Genomic DNA, 20,175 nt, shown 5'->3' on the forward strand with positions numbered 1-20,175 from the left:
CTCTGACTTTGAATATTTTATTAGGAAAAAAATAAGATGGCAAGTGTTAATTTGAGTTTTTAATAAAAAATTAAATATTATCATCTTAAAAAAAAGTAACCTATTCCCATACAACATTGCAGCAGCAAACTTGTCAGCATTTAGCCACTCAGCCTTGAAACATTAAAGCTAATAAAAGATGCAAGATTCATTTACACAGAGAATGAGTACTCAGTAGCCACAGCTTACCAAATTTTCGTAATCTTGTTCTACAACTGGTGTCAGAAAGGGGTCGGTGACGACACATTTTGATGGCATAGAGTAATGGTGCTTCACAAGGACCAGTATATCGCATTTCCTTAAAAAGAAAAAAATCAGGAGAACGTAGATTTTAAGCAGTATAGAAGCTGATAAAAGAACTTCTCACTTCACTGTTTAATTCTAGGTTACATGCCCTTAAGAAGTACAGCATTAAAAATTGCCACTTGGTACAGGGGTTGATTACAATATGCATTATTGAGATAGCAGACAAATACTTCTAAATTGTTTATATCTGCCAGAACTAGCCATAAATAATGCAGTCAAGGATGCCAGATAATTAGATGATATGACAAATAAAGAACATTGCAGGTGTAAGATAAAACGAGCTGGTAAAGATGAAAGAAATTGTACACTGCTGGCAGACAAATAGACTGTTGATGAGGATAATGATAATATTAAGAATGACAAAAAATTATTATGATTTATGAGCAACGGTGGCTCACGGGCCCAAAGTTGATTGCACTGCACAGACTATCTCCAGCCACCTTGTTCTGTCTACTACAGAGTTTTTCTTTCCCCTATGCACAAGAATGCCTCAGGTTCCAGCTGGTTCTACCTGGTTTAGCTTTCTGTATGAAGAATCTGCACGGCATAATTCATAATTCAGGATAACAAGCGAAAACATATTGAATGATAAGCTATCACGCCGACAAGCTTGCGGCAGTAGTGACATTTTACTGCACTGTCCATATGTCTCCACTAAACGCCTTCAATGTTCCTGTCTTGCAATATTCCTGGCTGTGGCTCATTTCACTGCTGCATGAATGCACCTTTTCATAAGGTAATTTCTTCTTCATATTCTTATTTTTCTGTCAGACAATTTTTTCACATTGATGAAGCTCCCAGATCAGAAACAGAATTCTTATGAGATAATGTACAAGATATCCCTTTCAGTGTGCCTTTTATTTATAAATAAGGCAGGAAATATGGTGTCCATCACTCTTATAGGCATGAAATTGGACAGTAGGTCACATAAAAGTCAAAGTGTCATCAGAAATGATTGACAGAAAATATGTTCCCCATCCCCTAACAAAACCATACTTTTGTAACACAAATGTACTATCAACAGCAAAAGTTTGTGGGACATGAAATGTTCAATAGAGCTTAATTGCCGCTTTGCCTGGGAATGTAATTTTGAAATAAATGTTCCATACTGCACTTGGCATTCTGACCTATGCAGTCATCAGCTCGATTACGAGCATTAAGCATGATAAAGCAGAAGCTCGCATTTGTTGTGGATCTAACGTCCCGCAAACTTTTGCTGTTGATAGGTCTAGAAACCCTTGTTTCACGCCGACAGTATGCCACCCTCTCTCTTCTTCATATGTTTTATTTAAGCTCACTGAATCATCCGCCGTACATCACACCCCCTATGCACATATCCCATCGCACTGGCCATCCATTACAAGTCAAAATAACACGCACCCGAACCACTTCATTCCAAGCCTTCTTTTTCGTAAGAGCAGCAAAAGACTGGAACGGCCTTCCTCACGCCATCTGTGCCATCACGAACCCATCTATGTTTGCACAAGCCATTAAAAACAACGTTGTGTACGGTAGTTCTCTTTTTTTGTTATACACCACCCCTTATGTAATACCCCTACGGGGGTCTTACAGTAGGCAGACCCACTGCACTTTGTTGCTTGGATGAGCGACAGCATGCATAAGAAAACTCACCCAGCGAATTTCAGCAGCTGCTGCAAGTCGCTCACACTTGTCAACCCGACAAGAAGAATGACTTGATCCTCAGCTTGGCTGAAGAACTGCCATACTTTCTGTTTAATAGAAAGGAGACAGAAATACCTTAAATTCCAAAAGATATTTTGCAGTTACAATAAAATTTAGCTAGGTATGTTGCTCACTATGTTAATGTACAATTTAGTACTGTGCAAAACATCAGAAAGCAGCCTACATAGTGTATAACCTTGACCATGCCACATTATAACATGGGTCTTATCAAATAAACAATTATGAAGACTAGGACACAAGAAAGGAAAATTCTTAAAACAAGCGTCAAGAGGTTGGAAAGGAATAACTGCTTGTTTTTACATGATTTATTGATTTTTTATGTAAAAAGATTATAAAAATATATTTTATAGACTTCTTCATGTGTTGTACATACTTATAAACTTATGCTACATAATCAACATGTTATGCTCGAGGGAAAAAAAAAAGACACCTTGTAGCCAATAATAAAAATTCTTTAGCAACCAAGTTTCTTACCTCATATAGACCATAGGCGTCCTTTATTGGGACATCAGGAAAGAAGATGGCCAGCCCAGATATATTGGCCAACTTTATTTTGTTTCCCAGCAACTGAAGGTGATCTTTAAGCTCAGAACCTTCAAGATGCATAAGTGTCTTGACAACATGAGGCTCTGGTGCCAGCAGTAACCCTTTCACCCTGTCTCTGTCCAGAGCCACAAGCTGGTCATAACCCAGATCTAAAGGTAAGAAAGTGGTACTATTAGGTAAGGTCTATGTAAAAACAGGTGTGATTTATTCATTTACTCGCAACTTCTTCCGAGTCGGCTCCATAATATGAGCAGGCTTTCACGTTGAATATTGCGGTGTGCATCACCGCCCCACTAGCGATTTTAATGCAAAAGTGTTTCATGCCTTGCTCCACCGAGAATTTGCCATTACAAAAATGACAATAAAAAAGCTTGTTGGCTCAACAGCACCGAATAATTCTCTCTTCCAAAGTGCATTTGAATGGCTCTTAGACAAGTTTGGTCAGAAAGGAACATAGGTATTGTAGACATTACACCTCGCCACAAAAAGCAGGCGTTATAAGCCAAGGAGACTCGTGTTGGGTGCACCAGAGCATTGTGCTAAACTGTCATGTTATTGCATATACAAGTGAAAGTAGGACCAACTTCCTTTTTTCTAATGCTGACTTAGTATAAATTTTTGAAGAATGTAGCCAAATATTTATGACAAAGTGAATGTACTGTGTGATAATACCTCCAAAATAAATCAACCGTAACATTTAATAAAATGCCAGTTGTCCAGCTTGCTGTGCAAAAGTAATAAAATAATTTGCTCAATCAGCAGCAATATACAACAAAAATATGAATATGTGTGGCTGTGGTGTGCTGTGTATTGTACTAGCCAGCAAAGATGAAATCCTGTATGCATATTTACAGGCAATTTGACAGATTGTGAAGGTGGTACAATAGTGTGCATGCCATTGTAAAAGTGCTGCAACTGCCACTTAATTTAAAACAGTGGATTTTTATAGAGCTTACTAAATTTTATTTATATGAGAGAGGCTAGTTTTAATGAATTCAGTGTATTCAAATAGACTGACAGATGCTCCTTCCAGAATTTCAGTGCAATAAGTTTTTGAGACAGTACTCATTCTGCAAAAACACGTGCTAAGCACTTGTAAAAAAAAGAAAAAGTAGCAGCAAGACAGACTTACCTAGTCGAACTTGCACTTCTTTGGTTTTTTCAGTCAATGCAATGTTCATGTAGACAATATAATCACATACTTGGGTCAAAAGATATGGAAATCTGATTTCCCTTGTATAAACGCATATCAGAGAGTCTGCAAATGAAAGAAACTTTCATTAGTTAGGAGCTGATCATATTGCCAATTTTCCATTTTGCTAATTAAAACATTGCAACCACCATCATGGCTAGAAAAAGCGATTCATAGGGTATACAGCTCGTTTACGATCAAACCATGTTTCTACAGCATACACAGTTGGACTTTGTTGTGACAAAGCGCTTAGTGGCCAAGGACATGAAGGTAAGATAAGTGCAAGAAGGGAAGCAGTTACTTATTGCTCCACTGATATGCTTGAAATTTGAATCCACAGCGACCCTAGTAACGGATAGGTGTGTGTAAACACTCATCATGTTGTCCTTTAATATAAATACCCTGTCTAGATTCACCTTAAAACTGATACACATACAATACTAGAAATTAAGACTCTTTTCACTTGGTTTCACGCAACTCATGATTTGTTACCTAATAAGGTAATGCTGGCAAAACAGCACAGTTACATTATTTACGTCCTGTTAACATGTTCTTTGTATACCCATGCACTCTTAAGAGAATGACTTCTGTGCACATACCTGGAGGACCTGTTGTTCTATGCTTGACCCGTGGACTGTGCGTTGTGGTTGGCGCATTTGCTGAGCAGTAAAAGACAGCAAGAAAAAGTTTTAATTTGACATGCTATAACTACTGGTAAATAAATTATAGTTAGAAAATTTAACAACAAAAATTAGCCATGCAAATTAGAAAATTCAGCAAATTAGAAAATGAGAACACTGCTTGCACCAACCATGATTCTTGGTGACGAGTCGAGAGAGCTGAGCAAGTCTGGATGCTGGCTCCTTGTTTACACAACTCCCAACCTGGTCCTCAGCATCGACATAAAATGCTGCTACAGAAATGTATGGGTTTGTTATCGAGATGCTTGAGATCTGGAAAAATTTTTCATCATTATGACGTGTTATGCAAAAAAAAAGGGTATATCTACCCACAAAGTGGCAGCAGTGGGTTCTGCAGTACAACCACTATTGAAGCATACTTTCAAAACATAACACAGAGCATTTTTTCCATGAAAAGCTACAGCACTTATAATGCAAAATGTTAACAAAAACAGAAGTCAGGTACATAGAAATCAATTTAGGTTCTAAAAGATGATTGTGCAAGAAGAAATACTCAATTCTATTATAAGGTAAAAATAGAACCGAAGTACAATATTTGCTTACTCGTTCTGCAACGGTCATTTCATCTTCGTACACCATGATCTCGGAAGGGTTACGAAGGGTCACAGGTCCATGTACTGACCTTTCTTCCTTGTTGAATCCATAGCCATAGCATGTCTTGTTTGGAGAATAACAAAACAGATTTGAGACAATATGAAGGAAAAAAAAAGCACGAGAGAAAGAAAAGAGAAGATAGTAGAAAAAAAACCAGTGAAGTTAAATGAGGTAGATAAGACTAGGATATATAACATATTTAAAATCATAGTTAAAATCAGGAAAAAGAAATGAACGTGGGCCAGGCAAGTAGTGCGTCGGCAGGAAAACCACTGGTCAATAAGAGTAACTGACTGGATTCTCAGAGAAGGCAAATGCACGAGGGTGAGACAGAAGAGTTAGGTGGACAGATGGGATTAAGAAGCTTGAGGGTATAAAGTGGCAGCAGCAGCAAGCACAGGACCGAGTCGACTGGTGGAACATGGGAGAGGCCTTTGTCCTGCAGTGGGAGTAGTCCGGCTGATGATGATAATAATGACATAACATTATTTAGCCAGCTTGGAAATTTATGAGAGAGCGGGGACAGATCATGCGCAATATTTTTTGGTCACACAGTGCTACAAATAAGACGGGAAGACCCAGCTTGATTTTCGAACACAAAAGTAAAATAAGGTGTGCCAGTCAATAGTATGATGATGTCAAATCGAGGCGCATGAGGAGTTCGCGAGTATATTCATTGTTCGCAACAGAAGCAATTCAATTACTACTGAAGGCTGTGGTGAAAACTGCATTATCTAAGTATGTTGTGTACCCGCTACAGAAGAGGTGACCAAGAGCTGCTGTTTTTCATATACCACATGCAAAATACACTCAAACCTCAACATAACGAAACTGTATATAACAAAATATTGGCTATAACAAAGAAAATGAAAAATAGTCTAGCATAAATACAAAGTTAGGAGTGAGCATTTACAATAAATTTTTGGATATAACAAAATTCTTTTGGTGTATTGTGCAACTTTGTTATAATGAGCTTTGTGTGTGATTTATAATGAGGTTTGTGTATGATCGTAAACTGTGAAACCTGTGAAACCCACAACTGTGAGACTGTGAAGCCCACAAAATGCACACAACGCTAAGCCCCAATGTATGAGTATGAGCTTCAGTGTAGAGAAGATGAGAGAGAAGTATGAGCTTCAGTGCAGCTAAAGCTTAGGCAAAAAAGCAGAAAAATCTACACAAACCACTGCATAGCCATGCCAGTGTTCTTCAATGCAGGAATCGCCAGGATCACTGTGCCCCAATGAAATGTCATAGGTGATCACAGGAAAAAAGACCGACACAGCCAGCATTGCAGTGGCCCCACTGCCTTTCATTAACTCATCCTGTGGACCAAAAAAAGTTGCATGCTCATTTATGTGTGCATAGGACCTACATACAATGATAACATTAGCAACTTCACACACACTGAAATTACAACCTAAATGAAGAGTTTCTACACACATGCTTTATACAAATACATTGCTTCCCATACAGTGGCTTCTCCCCTTGATATTATTACTTTCTCTTACCTGCTTGGCTGCACTTCATGAATGAAACTATAGGGTTTCAAGAATTGATGTCATTGAGCAGTACCACTTACAAGTTCATGCAATTGAATGTTGTCCAACGCTTCACCAAACTAACCTTTCTATACAGAGCCCAATCACTCTTCCTTACATTAATAAGGAACACTTTGCTCAGTAAAATTTTTTGTTGAAGCGTCATTCAAATGGTGATAAGGCAACAGTGCAAAGTCTAAAGAGCTGCCATGTGGAATTACTGCAAGTTTTGATGCGTGACTTGAGGCAACTTTTTGAGGGTTTAGCTTGCACAAATGTGACATGATTCAAGTGCCACAAAATGCATTTTTGGGCTAGTTTTGGTGCATGGTATAATAAAAAGTGCAGAAATAAAGGACTGCGGATAAGAAAAGATGCGAGTGGTGCCAATCTTGTCTTTTCTTGTCTTCATTCCTTTTTACCTTTACCTTTTATTAGAAAGATATAGCAAGAAAGAAAAACTGCCATGCCTGCACAGAACGTGCAGCACAGTCACAGTGAAAGCTGAAAAAGCTGCCTTTCAGAGCTTCATTTTAACTCTCTTTGGGTAACAGCTACAACAACATGTGCAGGGTACCCACTATTCCATAAATCATCATTAATTTTTTTGTAGTAGGGAGGGATTTACTATGCCATTTGTCATTCTTCAGAGAAGCATGGTACCTACTACACACTTGCAAAGAAGTTTTTTATAATTTTTTGATGCTGTGGCTGAGAAGAATAATGCCTGAAGCTTTTGTAATGAGTAGGAGCATTCGACGACCCACTCATTATGGAATTCACATTGTGTGACGCATGGTTGTTCCTTTGCTGTTCTGGAACGCTTTATTACTCATATTAACCTGATTCCTTTCCCGACATCAAGCCTTCTTAAGGCCAGTTTGCAATGAAGTTTCAAGCACCGGCATGGCTCTGTGGTAGAATACTGGGCTGGCACGCAGGAGACTCGGGTTAGAATCGCATTGTCTTTTTGGTGTTCTTTATTTACATTTTTCACATTTCACGCGACAGTGGTTACGGACACTGGCGGTGCTGGTGGCGAAAGTGGACAACTATGGCACATGCGACTTTTGTTGTGATCCCGTAACAGCTTTTGATGTAAAAGAGCTGATACGGGGGGCAGGTGTTTGTCCCATGGCGCCCCTCTCTTATCACTGTTCTGTGTCTTTCTGTGCTCCTAATTAAATCACATGCTCTTTTGTCAATGGGTTTCACATTTGTAAGTCAAATAAACTGTCCCGTGTACTTCCTTTGTTTCTACATTTAAATGAATAATGAAGAAATTGCAATGTTGTTTGTCAAAATGTCAGACTAGTCAAGTTGGTGATTCATGACAACATACAAAAGCGTACTTAGATAGGCTTGTTCTTTAAATTAAAGTTACTTGCTCATATTTCAAAAATTTTGCAAAATAATACGTACCAACTAGCTTACTCCACCTTTGACTCTAATATTTAACACTAGTGTTTCAGCACTATAGTATTTAATAATCTGCATCGTTTTTCAAACTGCTTTCACCAACAGAAAGAAAAATTGCGGTTTAATGTAAATTTGTCCGAAAGAATTAAGTTCGCTGTGGAGCATATTCAGTGCTTACCAGCAACATGGGATTATCGTACTTGAAGTAAAGCGAGCTATTAATCAAGCACCTGGAGCGTTTTTCAAGACTGTCGGGAAGAACAACAACATAGTCCGAGTGCCTGTAATGAGAAAGGCAATGTTCGAATCACTTCGCCAACATACGACATTTTGCCAAAATTGGCTGAATGCACATTTGATTTGAATTTATTCGTAATTCTATTTTATTTTATGTTTTTCCACTATTCCAATTTTAATGCCCAACAGCCTTATTTCATTAAATTGCAAAAAAAATTACAGAAGAAAAATGAACTCACTTGCCAAGCTCAGATATAACTTCGTTCAATGTTGAGTGCTGTGCTCCAGTTACCAAAGTAAATTTCTTTTGCTTTTCATTCTCCTTGAACAACTTTTTCATTTCCTGTGTGGAGAAAGCACTTATGTATACAAAACTCTCTAAAACAAGACAGAAATTTCATTCAAAGCAGATGGATATTATGCATACCATTGCAGTCTTCAACAAAATACCAGCACTCGTGTTTGGGCTGACAAACAGTGCATAACCGTCCATATTCATGGTGATGAGCGCCCTCAGCACCACTTTGCTAAAACCAGAGTCATATCTGGAAATGTTATGAGCCACACCTCTTGTAAGCAGCAGCTCAGTGTAGCCAGATGGAAAGCGTTGATTACCTGCCAAAGGTCAATGTAATTTTCAATAAATAAAGAAAGGTCAGCCAGAAGAAAACAAATGAAATATATAAATCAATATTGATTAGGAACTGCTTCTAACACAGTAAATGAAGATGCACTTCTATGAAAAACGACATATAATTCTTACCACTTTCATGCTCGAAAGAAGGAGAATTAAAGAAATCATTTTCCTTTGTTAGGCATAGGATTAATTAGAACAAAGAGCTAACAGTTAGAACTAAAAGTTAGGACTGCCATTATTAATGCATCCAACGTTTTACCAATTGAGCTACAGTCATAACTGCAGCTCAGAGCATTGGATGCGTTATTCAAAGGCCGCAGATTCGGTCCTCACCTGCGGCAAGTAATCGTTTCGTCCACTTTACTTTCTTTATATTTCATCACAATTATAACATGCTTTCCTAGGCATAATTGTCTGTTATGATGGCCAACATAAAAATGTGGACTTATTATTGCTTTGGCCTCAGGTAAGTTTAGCAAAGAATAATTTTTTGGTTCCCAGTGTTGTACAAGACTTTCAGCATTCTTGTAAGCATGGCTCATCCATAAAAATACAAAGGGACCACCACAGTGCATCCATCTTTTCATTAGTAGGCAAGCTACTGAAGAGATAAAGACTGGTGTCCCAGCTAGTCTAAGTGTTAGGCAACTATGTGCTTGGAGAAAGAGAGAAATACAACAGCCCTAAGTGTTTCCATGTGTGCTACAGACCAAAAAATGCAATCTTGCCATCAAATACATGTGAAAACAAAGTGTAAAATATGATCACTTTATTTGTGCAACTGACAATGTTCATGATGCATTGCTCCTAGGAAATTTTGCAAAGACAAACTGTACTCACTGTCTTCGGAGCTTTTTTTTTTCCCCCTCAAGCAGTCGTTTGGTGTTGGCAAAATAAAACTGCACTGTACCTCCCAGTGACTGAATGTGGCATTATTCAAGAACTTGACATTTTTGTCAATGAAGAGATGAACAAACAAATAAAACTATGCATGTGAAGTAACAGCATGTCTATACATTGCTGTGAACTAGATTGTTTGATTGGCTTGTTATATTGCTTGAGCAAAACAATATTAATGAGAACTTTTACATTACAATTACTTCTAATAACATCCCCCATAATTTCCCGGGGAAGAATGTCTGTTAGCTCTTATTAATATTGTATCTAAAAAAATGAGCCCTTAAATTTACACTTTCCTTCATTTTGAGCAAAACAGGGGATTTCGAATCGCAGTAAGATAACATGATTAATTAATTTGAAAACATTCACAAATGCACTTCAAAACATGGAAAAACATGACTGCTCATTTTACTAAGAATGTTAGCTTATGGCTGGACCTGTAGCAACTGAACACTAGACAGGTAGAAACATAGCACAAGAAAGCTGAAGTCTGACAAGCCCTACATCAATCAATATATAGGCATTACTTTATGAGCATTTGATTATGATACAAAAAGCTTACCATCTGTGGAGCTGCGTGCTGCCTTCATTAAAAGCTTGTCTGGTTGCACCACAACGATGTGAGTACAGAGACGTACAAGGAGCTCACTGTTGGATGGTGGTGTTACAGAAATGCACAGAAGGGCCCCTAAAGATAAGTCAAAACATTTTCCTTTAAAGCATTCCATTATAGATGTACTAGCAGGGTCAAAAAGTTACCAGTTACAAGTTATTAGCTACAAGAAGCAAGATTATAAGCTTTGACAAGCAATTATCAGGCTATACAATTTTGTAGTTAGTAAGAAATAAACCATCTTAACAAAACAAATTGTTTCTATATACTCTGGTGCACTAGGTTGCCCAGTTTCCCACTATAAGTTGCTCTAAACATTTTAAGCTCTATTCGAGTGACTCAACATGTCATGCTCATACTAAATGAAATCCAAGTGATTACAATAATGATTCAGCAAATTTAAAGCATGCAGCTTCATCAGCAACCTACTCCAACAGAACAAGTTCATAGCGGTACTGTAACATTAATTTAACAACTTGCAGGGACACATGTTTGAGAAATAGATGATGATGATGATGATGATGTGTGATGTTTTATGGCACAAGGGTCATTTGATGGCCAAAGAGCGCCAGGTCAGTCGACAAGTGATGCGAACAATGATCATGATAGGTGGCTGTAAAAGTGCCTTGAAATTCCTCATGCTAATGCGGGTAAAAACATAGAAGCAGTAAAACCATGACATTGACATAAAATATGTGCAATAATACTAAATGGCAAAACGTCGTGATAGTGGTACAGTGACGGAGATGCAGCCACCGCGGCAGCGACCTCTTTTCAGAGATCGTGCTACATATGGCATTAAAAGTACGTACATCTGTTAAAAACGCCAGCAATGATTTATGAGGAAAAAGGGTTTCTCTACCGATGAACTTTGATGGGTGCAAGGGTATCTGTTGTGTGTAGGGATATAAAAAGTGCTTTTTTCTGACAGAATCTAAATCACTGCACTAGACGAGGATGTGGAGAACCGTGAGCGGTTTTCCACATCTCTCACACAATGGTGCATTGCCACCAGACAAAAGGTATGAATGTGTCGAGTGTGTGTGTCCTATTTGTAGTCTTGTAAGTGTGACTTGTGTGTAGCGTGATCTGTATACTGTCGGCCAATTTCCAATTCTCGGTTCGACAACATGCAGTTCGTTTTCTGCCTACCTATCCCATAGGCGCTGCCACATCAACAACAGTGGTACACAGCTACTTTGGCATATGAACAAGTGACCAAGCTTTTTCCAAGCAGCAGAACATTACAGCTGCTGTGAAACTGATGTCAGGACACATGCCTATTGTCGAATCTTCACATATCAAACTGGCTAAGAAACAGATAACACTACAATATATATTTGAACATAAAACTTCAGAAATATTTAGAATTTAAAATTTTAAAGAAACTTACTGAGTATGGCAGTATTTTTAGTGGAAATTTACTTCAACAAATTGGCTTTATGGCCACAATTATACAGAAGTAAATGGCTTAGAACACAACATGTTTTTAAGTTTTTATTTTTCTACAGTTTGGAGCTCCGCGAGCAGGTTACATCCAGGAGCAGGTTATAGGCGAGAAAATATGATATTGACATAAACAGCAAGTGAACATCCTCAAACGGCAGTGTGCATACTAATTGGATGCCAGAAACCACATCACATTCAACACGTTCCTTGAGATGCTGTACACAACAGTGACTTCCTTTATTACAAGTTTGACTTAGTTGATTATTGCCAGCTACACAGGAAACAGCTGCAGGTTGTGCCGTTTATGACAAAGGGAGTAACAATCACATGATGGCAAGCAATGGTTTCTACTCGCTATCCATGGCGCCCCCTAATCGCGCTGTTCTCTCTCCCAAATGCATGCGGGAAAATCCTCTTCCATGAGCAAAAGCCAATTTTTCGGGAGAAAAAGCATATCTACTGTTTAATGTTTAATACGTCAAATGTTCTATCTATTCTTGTTGATTGATTGATATGTGGGGTTTAACGTCCCAAAACCACCATATGATTATGAGAGATGCCATGTGGTGGGCTCCGGAAATTTGGACCACCTGGGGTTCTTTAATGTGCACCCAAATCTGAGCACACAGGCCTACAACATTTCTGCCTTCATCGGAAATGCAGCCGCCGCTGCCGATATTCGATACCGCGACCTGCTGGTCAGCACCCGAGTACTTTAGCCACTGGACCGCCGTGGCGGGGCCATCTATTCTTGTTAGATGTAGCCCAAGCTATTTCTATTTAATGACAACAAAACAGATTCATATTTGAAAATTCTTCAATATAGAGAATAATTCGCTTTACTCGAGTTCGATACAGCTGGATCTGACTGAATTGCAGTAAACTCTCAGTTCTTGTAGCTCGCATTATAGTCCTAATAGCCTCTGCTGTGATCAAATAGGCTCGCTCAGCTATCAATTAAGCTACACAAGATGGACGCCACTACCAACGCTTGCTAGTCTCCTTTGCCTGTATATTAGTAATTTCGAGTCTCTCATTTCATAGCTACATTGCACCAACTTAGATCCCCAAGAAGTATTCATATGTACATTCTTACTTCCTCTATGATGGAATGAAGGTCCGTGAGTGACTACTGTGGGACCTTTTGACGGGGGGCTGGGCGTTATCACTGGGGTAGTATGGCCTGAAAGATGGCACATAAAACTCATTAATGAAAAAGCACAACAATTTCTCCTTCCCTGCACTACAATAAATGCAGCACAGGATTCACTTTTACAGCGAACTATGTCAAACTAGAACACAATTTTTGCTGTGAACTACACTAAACTAACTAGCAGCCAAACTGCCAGTGACCATCAACCCTAGGTGTCAGTTCTCCCATAAATTTGTATCATCATACAAAAAAAAATTACATTTTTTTCCATTCCATGTGGTCTAAAGAGGTCTCATCATGCACTGAGTGTTCCTCCTGTTTGCTTCTAATCATGGCATCATGTTATTCAGCTGATGCAATCACCTTGTCTACTTTTCTATGCATGCTTATAATAACATTAATAAGCTGGTATTTAAAAGCTTTTAGGGGGGGTTGTGTCTCTGAAAGAGTAAACATGGAGAGGTGCTTTTAAAAACTTTAAATCTTTCACAAATCTCGAGTGGCAAAGCTGAGGTTTGCATCCATATAGACACATTCTCGCATTATGAAATATATACAAAGTTACAAAATATCCACATGTACTGAGTACGTTTCTTTTTTAGTCCTTGTTATTTTTGTATTGCTCATGTGGGTACTTTACAATGCACACACTGAACCAAACAACACCCTCACTGAATCCCCTAAGGTTTAAATGAATATCATATTGAGGCTAGGCTTATTTGAATTGCCAGCATTTTTTGCAGATTTTTTATAGATTCTTGCACTTTTTCATGCCTCTACAGTGATTCAAGAATCTTACAAAAATTGCAAACTACTGCAGCATGAAAGAACTCACCAGCACTGGACGAAGTGACCACAGGACTTGTGGACGAACTTGCCCCCTTAGTTGTTTTATCTGATTTGGTTGCGGCAGAAGGTGTCCCTGTTCAAGTTCAAGGACAATAACAATTATATGTACGGCTAAGAAGTTTGAACTCATGACCATACATCTGCTTTCATTTTTAGAAATCCTTTTTTTTGCAATCTCTTTCTTTTCTTGAACTCAGCATACAACTTCTAAATCTTTCTTTATTTTGTCATTGCACAGAGATAATGACAAATGACATTACCAATTAGAATCATTGATAAATGTCTGATAACTTGGTTGCTAGTTGTTTATAATCTCAAATGTACAGTTTGTGCACTTGAGCTATTCTCTAGTTTCTTAATATAGTTAAACCCCTTTATTAGAGGCATGCTCTGGGCAGTAATTTTTGTCTCTTATATGAGATATCTCTTATAAGCACAGCACCACATAGGCATTTTTTTTATCAACCCGTATTTTACTGTAGGCACACTGTCCTCTCTTTACCCATTTGTCTCTCATATCAGTGTTTCTTATAAAGGAGTCCAACAGTAGTTCTACACTTTTCTACACTATCTTAGATACTGTGGCACAATCCTTGTGAATCTTTTAGCAACTCTTAATCAGCAGAACAGAAGCTCATATGTTATAGGTGAAGTATTCATCAGACTTAACGACTTATGCTTACTGTCAGCTGTTTGATCCAATTTGTTTGCAACAGATGGAAGTGGTGTAGGAAGTTACAACAGATAGAAGTGGAAGTGGTGTAGGAAGAATGTAACATTGCTGCATGACTGATGATCTTGAATATTAAATGTATTTTTGCTAGCATGGCCTGGGTGCATTTGCCACTTTCATTCTTTGTAGACACCTTTCACATCTTCATTTCACCTCACATGGAGCCTTGACAAACTAATTGCTTATCAGGCACTAATCAAACCAAAACTTGAATACGCATGCACTGTTTGGGACCCTAATTAGAGCAACAACGCTAAAACACTTAAAACAGTGCAAAACTGGGCATGAGATTAATCTTTTCAGATTATTCATATCAGTCAAGCATAACCAAACTCGAGTAAACCTGCAACCTCAGCGATGTTTTGCATACCACACATAGAAGATCAAAAAAGACATTTTCCCAAGTTTGGGTTGCTTGTATAACCAATATTAAAGGTCAACTACAACAAAATTTTAAACTATATAGTATAACAAGTATTTCGGGTAATGCAGACATAAAGGAGCCTTTACGCAAAAGTTTGCTTTTGACTTATGAGCAGAAGCATTTTTCATAAGAAAATTTTTAAAAATGTGTTGCCATTGCAACTTGCTGAAAAGAACCCCTTCGAGATAGGCAGATAAGGTGACCTTCGAGATAAGAAAACATTGCAACATCTTAAAGCTGGATCGATTTTACTAACACTACAACATCCACTATATACAAACTGCATCATTGTCAGCCCTGTTGATTTGCCAAGAATACTTCATTGCTATGTACTGCTCACTCGTAACAAATTTAACCAAGCAGAAATTTGGACTTTATAGCAGTAAGAATATGGTGAAGTATAAAAACCAGTGCACATACCTGTACGCAACCCTCTGGTTGATGTGCACTCTGTGAACGAGAGCAGCTAATTTAATTGCACATAATGATCAATTACACATAATGCTCAGACAAACCGAACAGCTTACCTGTAGATGGAGAGAGAAGTCTTGAAATCGCCATAAGACGTGAAGCCTTCTCACGTGCTGCACATGCTCCACAGGAATCTTCCGCATCCACTCGGAAAGCAGCTATGCAAGGTGCTGAGTTGCCATGCAAGTAGCGAAGAACCTGCGCACGGTTTACCGTCTCTAGGTAAACAAATGTATATGCAAATAAAGAAGGTACCATGTGTACTCATCTAAACGACATACTATGAATACAAATTTCCATGTAACATCCACTATCATATAACATGCGCTATCCACTGTCTTCAGATGCTAATCCATTCAAGATCTAGTAGAATTTGTATTAATACTACATGACAAATAAGTATAAAGAAGGGGGATCACAGTAGAACATACTGACGTCAATTTAAATTTCAAGTTTTTTATATTGGCAGTAAAGATAGGTTCAACGATAACCTTTACTGTAAATGGCAGCGGCATAGCCATACATTTTTAGGGGGTGAAGGAAGCTGTTCAGCTACACTTTTCGTATGTTTGAACATGCATTTATATGCATGTGTATGTATGTGTTTATATATATATATATAGACACACACAGATGCAGTACTATAAGAACCTACCCCCTCCCCCCTTTGGCAATGCAAGTAGTAAAGAGTGATTTTCCAACGGTAAGTCCACACCGTTTGTTTGACAATCTCTCATACTTTACAACATGTTTTTTTCCATGACGATGTGCAAAAAACACAGAGGATGTGCAAACTCCACAGAGGAAAAAAAGAACAGGAATGAACAGCCACAGCATTATACCAGTGATGCTTCATACTAACCTTGAAATTTTATCACAACAGTTACTTCTCATGTTCCCGAACAGTGCCAGTAGAGTGCATTATACAGTACTAAAAGTAATCCCACAAGAAAGTGAGAGCTAGTACAGAATAAAAAACACTGGAATGGTTCAGACATTGTTAAGAGTTGTTTATATACAGACTGTGTATGTGCAAGTGCTAGCAGCATGCAATATAGGGTCAGACAAATATATACCTCACCATATAACAGCACATCTAAATTATATTTAATTGCTTACAACAATGCAGTGCCTCATGATGCCATCATCTCTGTTGAGTTGAGCATAAGTTTGCCAAACTACTGCCATCGACCAGTTCTGCTGAACAAGTGATGTGGTCGCAACATGACACATTGTGCATAGCTACTTTTGAAATCTGCTCTGGGAAGCTGTGTCACTGTGACAACTGTGCACTTCCAGTTTGCATGCTTGTGAACTTGAACTTTATATTTGCATCTATACATGGTACAGACAGGGGAAAATCCAGCGACTCATTTTAGAGGGGGCGGTTGCTTGAAGTAACACCGGAGGCAAGGGGGGGGTCATGACTTTTATTTTTATTAAATAGCATGAAAACCCTGTCACAGCAGTAATAATTCAATCTAATTGGTGATAGGAGGTAAATGACAAGCACTGATGAAAAGGGGGAGGGGGTGCTGCATTGAGGGGGGGGCAATCGCCCTCCTCTGGATCCACCACTGGGTATAGATAAAGGAATGCTGACAAAGAGCTAAATACTAATAGCTTTACTAGGTCTGTGTCTCTTTTTAGCAACCAGCAGGAAATGTATAAAGCAAAAATACAATGCATGAATGGGTGCACATAGAAATAAAAATCCATGTGTATAAAAACAGCTATAAAAATAAACATACAAAAAACTAAATAATGCGAGTCTTTCAACTTTCCAAAAAAATAGTATGGTCTGCTTAATTCGGGTGAACATTACATTTTATGGGTCACATTCAAACAGGTAACTTGATATACGTACCAAGAAAACTACATAACTTAACGGCTGCTTATGATACTAAGTTAACTGCAAATATTTAAGGCTGCCTAAACTGGCTGTCTGTACTCACCCACAAAAATAATGACCATACCTTTATTGAAACAGTTTCTTCGTCTTCAAATGTCATAAAACTAGAACCATTTTTTCGGTATGCAGCAGCATTTTGGCTGCCTCTTTGTGTGTTAATTTTCAAGTTTGGGCAAGTCTGCAGAAAGTTGAAAAAAATATATATACATATATGACACACTATTATTTTACAGTTCACGCCATAATTCAACATGCACTTTTATGCAATAGTGTGAATTATTAAATATGTATATTATAAAGCACAAACCTGGGCATAATTCTCCCAGTGCTCTAATTTGCACTTGCTACCTGGCTCTTCATTACCAGGCTCTACTTCAAAGTATCGCACGGCGAAGTTGATTGACATACAGGCTGATAATGTGTGCTTTTCTTTGGCCCCTGCCGACAATTTTTCCTGGAAAAGATTTCAATTTAAGTAACTTGAGCAAGAATATAAACGTGCAGCAAAGAAATTGTAGTTTAACCAAGGCATCGTACCAGAAGTTGAAACATTTTTTCAGTAGATGTGGTCTCAGAGGGGTAATTGATTGTGCAGTCCTTTCCGGGCTCATAGGAGTGTGATAACAAAACCAGGATGTCAGAAACCCTACAAAAGTCAAAGACATAGAAAAATTCAATTACCATCTCATAAGCTCTTTTATAAACTTATTCGCAAAGAAGAACTAAATACAATGTCTAACAAAATTTCAATTGACAAGCTCACTTCCTAATGCGCTCAAAGTCCACAGCAATCCCAACATGTACAGCGAGGATCAATAGGTGCGGAGGACGGCTGTGCTCCCGGAACTGTTTTACTGTAGCCTGCAAACATACAGGTGAAAATAATTGGATTGTTTGAGTTGGTATGGGGTGTTATGTTACTGCATGAATGTTTCCACCCACACTAAAACAGCATGAGTCATTAAAATTTTTAAAAATTCATGACGCATTCTAGAAAGTGAAGGTGAATGACCAGTGAAGCTAAAACGACATGGCACAGATATGACACGGAATTTCAAAGGCTTGTAATTTGATTATTGGCAGCCTGCATCACAGAGCACATTACGGATACCTGCCTCATCAGGCAATGTATTCTTGCCAATGTGAAGCCAGACAGAACCTGCCTAACGATCACTGCATAACAAGTGCTGTTAAGTTACCCTGTATAGCTTTGCTTTAAGAGCACCCAAATGGGCACTCCTTGGTCGGTATTTTTCAGCAGGGCCTTTTCTGATGTGAATGACTTTTCATGCCCTTTGCACTTGACCACTGGTCAGAGTGCCGAGTCAGCCAGCCATGAGCAGTGAATTAGAAAAGGAGCATAGAACAAAGCCCAATACATTGCTGCACATTACTGGCCCTGTAATATAGTTCTGCAGAAGTTGCACTTACTTGTGCCACCTGCTGCAGCATTGCAGGCTCTGTGGAAGCGGAAGTGAACAGCATAATGCCATCAAGTGCATTGTCATCGAGGAACGCTGTTCCATGTGCAACAAATAAGTTGATTTTGTCCTCCGTGTTCAGACTATCGATCAAAACTGGAGGCATGCCTACGAAAAGCAGCTGTCTCATGGTTGACTTAGACAAAAGAAAATCTTCAAATAATGTACCTGTTAAAATAAATGAAGGCTTTTAGTCACTAATATGACTAATAAGTGATATGGCCCAATTTACAAGAGAAAAGGGGAAGTCTAACTTACGGTTCTTCACAGACAGCCGGCCTTGAGCATTATACTCAGCATCCATGTACACCAAGTGCGTGCATTGCTCTTGCATAACCTTTAGGGCTGCCAGATCCGACTTGAATGTGCAGATAAGCACAGCTGCAAGAGCATATTAGCATTATGCATGAATGCATGCACACCACCACCTTAAATCACAATTTTATGGGGCTTAGCATTCTAAGGCAGCACATGTGAAAGACCAAATAGAATCAAGAAGCAAGTTAGTTTTTTTCAAATAGTTGTTGGGGGTCACTCCAAGTGAAAAGCGGCGAAGAATGCAGCTTGAAAGTACCTGGGGGACCTGTACACAAGGCAGTATTATCATATAGTTTTGTCTACATAACGAACAATTTGATAACTCGGAAATACTGGAAAACGTTAACTTTTTTAGACATGTAAGAACAAATGTAATTCATGTAAATGTAATGTAACAACAGAAAGATGATGTATAGTAAATTCAATTACGTTTGCTTTTAGCATTTTTATATTTATACGTAAATTAAGCACATGAATTAAAAAAAAACTTTTTACACCATACAGTGAATGCATTGCTTAGTGATAGAAGCTGATAGTTCTGTTTAGTGGAATTGAGACCTAAATAGAACATTCAATTTTTTTTACCAATGTTGCTAAAATCAGTACCCTGTTAATGATATTTGTTCAAGAGATTGGGTACATTGAAAGCCAGTGATTGTTTGCTGTAAGTTGTGCAACATCACAATAGTATAGCAAGCTCCTAACTTTAAACAGCTGGGGTTTTTCACATTTCATCCTCACTAGAATGTAGCCACTGAGAATGAAACCTGAAATATAGCACTTGACAGCAGAATGTCAACAGGTAAAACATGACTTAATAAAATGTTTGATAGAAAAACAACCACTAAAATGTACTTTAATCAACACAAAGACTGCACGGACACTCAAATCACTGTAGTAAATAATCAGCTTCTGCGAATATTAAAATGCTTTGAATATTCAAACGAATAATGCAG

At 38.3% G+C, this 20,175-nt stretch overlaps 1 protein-coding gene across 1 annotated transcript in view; it reads right to left on the reverse strand.

Moving 5' to 3' along the window:
• LOC119173996 (uncharacterized) overlaps positions 1 to 19,287 on the reverse strand; it is a 59,901-nt gene extending 40,614 nt beyond the window's left edge. The window contains exons 1-22 of the mRNA XM_075894263.1: positions 19,160 to 19,287; positions 18,852 to 19,069; positions 18,184 to 18,281; positions 17,958 to 18,066; positions 17,728 to 17,874; positions 17,485 to 17,598; positions 15,565 to 15,706; positions 15,458 to 15,487; positions 13,867 to 13,953; positions 12,975 to 13,061; positions 10,379 to 10,504; positions 8,707 to 8,894; positions 8,519 to 8,622; positions 8,221 to 8,323; positions 6,267 to 6,407; positions 5,032 to 5,145; positions 4,599 to 4,740; positions 4,387 to 4,446; positions 3,728 to 3,853; positions 2,524 to 2,744; positions 1,978 to 2,075; positions 229 to 337 (exon numbers count right to left, since the gene is read on the reverse strand). Of these exons, the coding sequence (XP_075750378.1) occupies positions 229 to 337; positions 1,978 to 2,075; positions 2,524 to 2,744; positions 3,728 to 3,853; positions 4,387 to 4,446; positions 4,599 to 4,740; positions 5,032 to 5,145; positions 6,267 to 6,407; positions 8,221 to 8,323; positions 8,519 to 8,622; positions 8,707 to 8,894; positions 10,379 to 10,504; positions 12,975 to 13,061; positions 13,867 to 13,953; positions 15,458 to 15,487; positions 15,565 to 15,706; positions 17,485 to 17,598; positions 17,728 to 17,874; positions 17,958 to 18,066; positions 18,184 to 18,281; positions 18,852 to 19,069; positions 19,160 to 19,235 (2,640 nt within the window). The 5' untranslated portion in view covers positions 19,236 to 19,287. The remainder of the gene's footprint in view (positions 1 to 228; positions 338 to 1,977; positions 2,076 to 2,523; positions 2,745 to 3,727; positions 3,854 to 4,386; positions 4,447 to 4,598; positions 4,741 to 5,031; positions 5,146 to 6,266; positions 6,408 to 8,220; positions 8,324 to 8,518; positions 8,623 to 8,706; positions 8,895 to 10,378; positions 10,505 to 12,974; positions 13,062 to 13,866; positions 13,954 to 15,457; positions 15,488 to 15,564; positions 15,707 to 17,484; positions 17,599 to 17,727; positions 17,875 to 17,957; positions 18,067 to 18,183; positions 18,282 to 18,851; positions 19,070 to 19,159) is intronic.
• Positions 19,288 to 20,175: the final 888 nt, after the last annotated feature.

The sequence above is a fragment of the Rhipicephalus microplus genome, chromosome 5 (assembly GCF_043290135.1).
Source record: "Rhipicephalus microplus isolate Deutch F79 chromosome 5, USDA_Rmic, whole genome shotgun sequence".
Lineage (NCBI taxonomy): Eukaryota > Metazoa > Arthropoda > Arachnida > Ixodida > Ixodidae > Rhipicephalus > Rhipicephalus microplus.